Here is a 7,124-nt window from a genome sequence, read left to right on the forward strand (position 1 = left end):
CCTGATTTCTATTATCATGGGAATACATAAATAAGAACTACATTAAAATCTATCAAATGAATACTGTCTCATCTATATTTTAATAACTGTTCCTTTCAGCACAATGTATAGGAATGATTATGGTGGGTTTTTTGCCAAGTCCTGGTACACAGAAATAAATAAATGATATTTAACTTATAGTGTGGGTGTGTTTAGTAGATGAATGAGTTAATAAATTACATTCACGTTAGAGTGCATGGATTGATACCATTACTGTTATTCGAGTGAAGACTTTGGGGGCCATGGGTTAGGCGCTAGGCCCACCCAGATCACTCTTTAAAGGAGTATGACAGTGTGGAAATAAAATAGGGGTCTCCTTGGTTTATTTGGATACCTTGAGCTGTTTCCTCTGTATGCAAGGCACCGGGACAGTACGCACCACTTATACAAACCAGTCCGGGTCAGGACTCCAAAGGAGCACAGCCCTTTCTGGGACCTAGGGTAAGGGCACGGGCTAGCACCGTTTCTAGCATCTCTTCTTGGTGCCTCAAGCCTGTTCTCGCGGAAAGGGCTCCAGGGACCCTGAAGCCGCCCCCAGGCTGCGAGGCCCCCATGCACTGCCTGCTCAGCCATTGTCCTAGAGAGTGATCTCAGGGAGCTGTACTGGAGTGAGGGAGATATCAAGACACCTTGTCAGTTCAAAGCATTTTAGGGTTGTTTGAAATCCTCTCCACGTCAACGTAAGCAGCCTCTGTATTTGAACAGCTGCTTTGAACAGTGAAAGGGAATGAGCTAAATCAAAACCTGGAGGTGTCTCCCCGAGACACCTTCAACGTGCTTTTTTATGCGGGTTGGAGAAAGGCAGACAGAGCTGCAGACTCTGCCCTGGCAGGGTCAGCAGCAAAGAAAGGAGCCCGCGACGGTGGGAGGGGGAAAGGAAAGACGGAGAAGCTTTTAGCTCCCATCTGGAGCTAAAACCCCCGATAGTCTGGGTTCCCAGAGCCCCAGGGAGGAGTCGCGCCGGGAGGCAGACAGGAAGCTAAGGCTACCCAGGACCCGGCGTTCGCGCCAACCGGGCCTCCGGCGACAAGCTGGGAGGCGGGGGAAGCGCGGGGGGAGGTGGTACACAGAGCCCTAGTGCGCGCCCAGCCCTGCCCGCCCGGCGATTGGCCCGGCTCCGAGGTTGGGGGTGGGGTGCAGAGGCTGAGGCCCGGGGGTTGGGTACTGCTTTGTGTACTCCCGGGGATTTAGTGGGTGTATTAATCCGATAGAACTACCCGGGTTACCTTGTTGGGAACGTTTTGGAGCCAACGCCTGGCAGCGAAATGAGGTGGGGGCGGGTGGGACGGAGTAGAGACCCGGAACCTCAACATAGTATGGATCTCAGAGTGGTAATCGCCAGTGAAGTCCCGTTGCAGACAGGAAGTTTTGATGCACACGTGCAGCATATCCTTGCCCGCACCCCTGCTCCCCTGCACGACCCAGCCAGCGCCCTTGGCCATGGGTTGGGGGGAGTGGGTAGAAGAAGAGGACCGTGGGGATACTTGTAAACTGACTCGGAGCCCAGCCGCCTCGGTTCTCTCAGAGATGCGTCTGGAAACCCTTTTCTTCCCTGACTGTATCACCCCAAGGGCTGCAAAGGGCCTTGTCCCTTGAGAAATGTGAAATCAAATCCAGAGAAAAGCAGACACCTGCCCTGGTTGGGGGAAGAGGGGGAGGTGAGATGCTGAGTATCCTGACACGGCCCTTCCCGGCGGCCGCTGGATTCTTCCATCTGGGGATCTCTGAGTTTTCCCAGCAGAGAGGCGGGGGTGGGGTGGGGTGGGGCAGAGGGGAGAGGCAGGCCTGGACCCGACGCGACTGGCACGCTGCCCATGCGCTCCCAAAGCCCCAGAAGAGCCGCACGCCCCGCGCGGGGAACTCCGGGCTGTGGTCGCGAGGAGGCGGTCCTGCCCGCCGCCCAGCCCCTCCGCTCCCAGTATAGGAGCCTCAGGCGCCAGCCGCCGAGTCTGCGCGCTCTGAGGCTAGGACTTTTTCTTTTTTTCCTAGCCGGGCAAAGTTATGGGATTCCTAGCAGCCCCCAGGCGCGCGGCCGGAGTGGCTCCGCGCTTGCGCTGGAACCAAGCGCCACTCGGTGTGTGTCCTCGCCTCGCCGCGCGGGTGCGCGCGTGGGGGGATGCAGGTCCGTCCGGTTGGCGGCCTGTGGGATCGCCCCTCCCCTAACCATTTCTCTCTCTCCCACACACACACTCTCATAAACACAGGGCACGTGGAAATCCTCAGCCAAAGCGCCTTGCCCGGGCGGGTGCTCAACGTGGTGATTTATAAACAACTCAGCCACTCCCCGAAGAGCTCGTTCCTCGTTAGTCGTGATGAATTCTCTGGCCCGCTCCACTTTGCTGTCTAGATTAAGATGCTCGGAGGCCCCAAAGTGCTCCCCTTGAGCGTTGTTTTGGCTTCCTTCACGAACCCAAGACCACCGGCAGCGCCGGCGCTACAACGCGCAGGGCGAAGGGTGAGAGGTGGGGACGCGATTCACTTTCCTGGGGTCTTTTTTTTTCCTCTTCCCAGTAGCAACTTTTGATTCTCTTCGCAGCATCCGCGCCCTTCACTTGGCCCTTCGTGGTGGTCCCACTGCGCCAGCCTGGGTCCGCGCCTGAGTGTCTCCTATCCCGCTCGCAGGCTCCTAAACCCGCGGCAGGCACCTGCTCCCGGAGGCTGGGGAACCGACCGCGCGACGCGCTCGCGCTCGGTAGAGCCGCGCAGCCTGCGTACGGTCCCACAGTCTTGTTCTGGAGTTCAAGGCTGAAGGCTAAGCCCGGAGCTTCTTCGCTAGCGAGCGCCTGAGAGCTGAGTTAGACCAGCCCCACCCGCTGGCGTCGGTAGAAGTTACTAATTAGGAAGATTCCCCTAGCATCAGCCCATTTTCCTTCACACACCCTTCCACCCTTTCGAATCAGCTAACGGAAAAGTTGCATCGAAAAACGCCAGCCGCTCCGGGAAGCGCGTACGCAGCCCCAGATCTCGGCTTCCCGGAGTGGCCCTCGGTGCCGCCACCGCACCCGGAGACGGAGCACCTTTAGCCTGCACTCCCGTAGCCTTGCACCAGGTGAAGGTCCGCCCGCCCAGGCTCCTGGTTTACGAAACCAAAAACTGTGTGCGCTCCCAGTGTGTGAATCTGACGGAGACTTTCTGAGTTTTGTTTTGTTTTCAGTCCAGGCCGCTGCGCTGTCAGAGCCGGCAGTTCCGCGCCTTTACAGGAGTTCTCACTACCGGACGAGCGTAGGCTGAGCCAGCCTCTCAAGGGGTCCTCGCTCAGGGGCTGGGAAACAACTGGGCCTGGAACCTAAAGGGAAGAGAGCCTGCGCTAGCGGCGGATTGGTCGGGAAAGAAGAGGACCTTTACTGGGGGCAAAAGTGTCCGCACGTCTTGGAGCACGTGGACACTGAAAATTTAACCATGGGGACGGGGCGGGGGGAAGGATACTTCAACCGGGGGACAAGTCTGGATTCTGGCTCTAGGTTTAAGAAACACTGGTGTGTGTGTGTGTATGTGTGTGTGTGTGTGTGTCCCAAGGTGAATAAAAATGGGACTACCCCTGGCTCCGTGTGACTCTGCCTTTCTTTTTCTCTCTCCTGCACCCCCACCCCAGCCCTAATAGGAAGAGAAGGTAGACCCACACACACCCCCGCCACCTCCCCCCAACACATCCGAGTATTCCAAGTGGCTGTGGTCGAAAGAGGGCTGAGGCCGCCCCACCACCAACACCCCCGCCAGGCCAGCACCCCCGCCGCCACCACACACCCCCCCCCCCGCGCCCAGCTTGTCTGCTAGGGAGACAGATGGGGGGCGGGGCCCATCCAAGAGGGGCGGAGGAGCCCCGGGGTTGTGGAGCTAGGGTGGTGAGAACCAAGAGAATCTGAATTGGGTGGAGAGGGGGGACTGGAGGAGGGCTGAGAGGACTCGGCGCCCGGGGGCGGGAGGGAGGAGGAGGGGGCACCTCTACGCCAATCAGTGGCGCCGGCCTGGGAGGTTGCTAGCGGTATCCACGTAAATCAAAGGGCGCGGAGCCAATGGGAGGGGGCGGAGGGGGCGGGGCCCAGGCGCGTGCCGCTGCGAGCTGGTGCTGCCAAGAGAGCGGGAGAGAGCTGGAGAGAGCAGGGAGAGGGGGGAGCGCGGAGCTAGTCAGAGAGTGAGCGAGAGCAAGAAGGAGGGAGAGGAGGAGAAAGAGAGCGAGGGCGGGCGGGAGGCGGCGGCGGCGGCAGCAGTAATAGCAGGAGCAGCAACAGAAGGCGTCGGAGCGGGCGTCGGAGCTGCCCGCTGGGGGAGAGAGAGAGGAGAGAGAAAGAGAGCGAGCGAGCAGAGGAGCCCGAGGCGAAAAAGTAACTGTCAAATGCGCGGCTCCTTTAACCGGAGCGCTCAGTCCGGCTCCGAGAGTCATGGCGACCGCAGCGTCTAACCACTACAGCCTGCTCACCTCCAGCGCCTCCATCGTGCACGCCGAGCCGCCGGGCGGCATGCAGCAGGGCGCGGGGGGCTACCGCGAGGCTCAGAGCCTGGTGCAGGGCGACTACGGCGCGCTGCAGAGCAACGGGCACCCGCTCAGCCACGCTCACCAGTGGATCACCGCGCTGTCCCACGGCGGCGGCGGCGGGGGCGGTGGCGGCGGCGGCGGGGGCGGGGGCGGCGGCGGGGGCGGCGGCGACGGCTCCCCGTGGTCCACCAGCCCCCTGGGCCAGCCGGACATCAAGCCTTCGGTGGTGGTACAGCAGGGCGGCCGCGGCGACGAGCTGCACGGGCCAGGCGCGCTGCAGCAGCAGCACCAGCAGCAGCAACAGCAGCAGCAACAGCAGCAGCAGCAGCAACAACAGCAGCAGCAGCAGCAGCGGCCGCCGCATCTGGTGCACCACGCCGCCAACCACCACCCGGGGCCCGGGGCATGGCGGAGCGCCGCGGCTGCAGCGCACCTCCCGCCCTCCATGGGAGCGTCCAACGGCGGCTTGCTCTACTCGCAGCCCAGCTTCACGGTGAACGGCATGCTGGGCGCCGGCGGACAGCCGGCGGGGCTGCACCACCACGGCCTGCGGGACGCGCACGACGAGCCTCACCATGCCGACCACCACCCTCACCCGCACTCGCACCCGCACCAGCAGCCGCCGCCGCCGCCACCCCCGCAGGGCCCGCCGGGCCATCCCGGCGCGCACCACGACCCGCACTCGGACGAGGACACGCCGACCTCGGATGACCTGGAGCAGTTCGCCAAGCAGTTCAAGCAGCGCCGGATCAAACTGGGATTTACCCAAGCGGACGTGGGGCTGGCGCTGGGCACCCTGTACGGCAACGTGTTCTCGCAGACCACCATCTGCAGGTTTGAGGCCCTGCAGCTGAGCTTCAAGAACATGTGCAAGCTGAAGCCTTTGTTGAACAAGTGGTTGGAGGAGGCGGACTCGTCCTCGGGCAGCCCCACGAGCATAGACAAGATCGCAGCGCAGGGGCGCAAGAGGAAAAAGCGGACCTCCATCGAGGTGAGCGTCAAGGGGGCTCTGGAGAGCCATTTCCTCAAATGCCCCAAGCCCTCGGCCCAGGAGATCACCTCCCTCGCGGACAGCTTACAGCTGGAGAAGGAGGTGGTGAGAGTTTGGTTTTGTAACAGGAGACAGAAAGAGAAAAGGATGACCCCTCCCGGAGGGACTCTGCCGGGCGCCGAGGATGTGTACGGGGGGAGTAGGGACACGCCACCACACCACGGGGTGCAGACGCCGGTCCAGTGAACTCGAGCGGGGGGAGGGGCAGAGCGCGGGGCTCCCCCTCCCCTACCGTCCACCGCCCTTTCCCGGCCCCCTTGTTCCCTCTCTAACTTCTGATTGTTCTTTTATTTTAATTATTATTTCCCCGTCCCTTAAAAAGAAAAAAGTAATAATAAGGAAAGCAACTAAGGCACTGGACTATCCTTTAAACGGTAGCAGGTGTAATGATGTGTTTTGACCTTTACAGGCTAGTACCCAGGCAATGGAGTGGAGTGTCTCATAGAGAGAGTGAGGAGAGAGTGTGTAATAGAGAGAGAGAGAGAGAGAGAGAGAGATGGCAAGCACTGAGTTAAATACCTGGCAAAACTAAATAAATTACCAAAAAGAAAAAAAAAATCCACCAAACCGTGATAAACACACACAGCTTCCTGATGCTCAGAGTTGGCACATGCTGCTGTGTTAACTCCATGTGGATCCTCATCAGGAAAGAGGGGAAAATACACATGTTCTTTGATGTAGTCAGAATTTAACCACATAAATTTGCACTGCAGGAAAATTGAAGTTTACATGAACAAATTCATGAACATATCTTTCTTTTCAAATTTGAAATTGCCGGGTTTTGTTTTGTTCAGCAGAGTTTTGAAGCCAGCTCTTGGCTACTCTCCATTTCCAACGCTCTCGTGTTGCCCCTTGTTCTTCTCACTGTTGGTGAACTTTGGTTACCTTCGCCCCCCCCCAACATTGGTGTACCATCTATTTGGTTCTTTTACCAAAGCAAAAATGATTGGCTTCGTACAAAATAAATCATTCTCTGCTTTCAGGAAACGTGCATGGTCTACCCGCTTTATCCAAGGCAAGAATCCGGTTTGGAATACAAAAAATGAGTCAAGCATTGGTTTTTGTTACCAGCCACAAAGTAAACTTCATTTTCAGGCAGTGTTTCTGGGGGAGGTTGTGGAGGGGAGAAAAAGAAAAATCGATAGTGAGTGACTGATTGCTTCATTTTATCAGGCGGGCCCATTGTGAAAGAGCTCAGAGGAAGTGTGGAGGTTAAATATATTTCCAGAGTTGTCCAACAGAAAGTGGCACTTTGAAGAGAACAGGGAAATATATATCTTCAGAAACCCCTATATAGTTCTCTGCCTTTGGTTTTAATAACTTAATTATGAGGAATTATTTGTGCTGACAGCAGCAGTTAAACTTTGTTCCTCTAATAGCTTTTTTTTTTTTTTTAGCATAAAGAAAATAATCTGGGAACTTAATGGTGTATGCATAGACTGTTTCTTACCACACAAATACCCACATGAATAAGAGAATATCTCCACTCTAGACTGGTTTTGTCTTCACTAGCTCATTTGTTTATCAAATCACATTTAAGGTCCCACACCCTCTTCTCAT

General features: G+C 57.5%; 1 protein-coding gene across 1 annotated transcript; it reads left to right on the forward strand.

Annotated features, from left to right (window-relative positions):
- Positions 1-4,069: 4,069 nt before the first annotated feature.
- On the forward strand, positions 4,070-6,143 carry POU3F2 (POU class 3 homeobox 2). Its single transcript, XM_032858173.1, has one exon. The coding sequence runs from the start codon at positions 4,419-4,421 to the stop codon at positions 5,748-5,750; it is 1,332 nt and encodes a 443-aa protein (XP_032714064.1). The 5' UTR covers positions 4,070-4,418; the 3' UTR covers positions 5,751-6,143.
- Positions 6,144-7,124: the final 981 nt, after the last annotated feature.

This window comes from Lontra canadensis, unplaced genomic scaffold, assembly GCF_010015895.1.
Source record: "Lontra canadensis isolate GAN:19392208 unplaced genomic scaffold, GSC_riverotter_1.0 scaffold14, whole genome shotgun sequence".
Lineage (NCBI taxonomy): Eukaryota > Metazoa > Chordata > Mammalia > Carnivora > Mustelidae > Lontra > Lontra canadensis.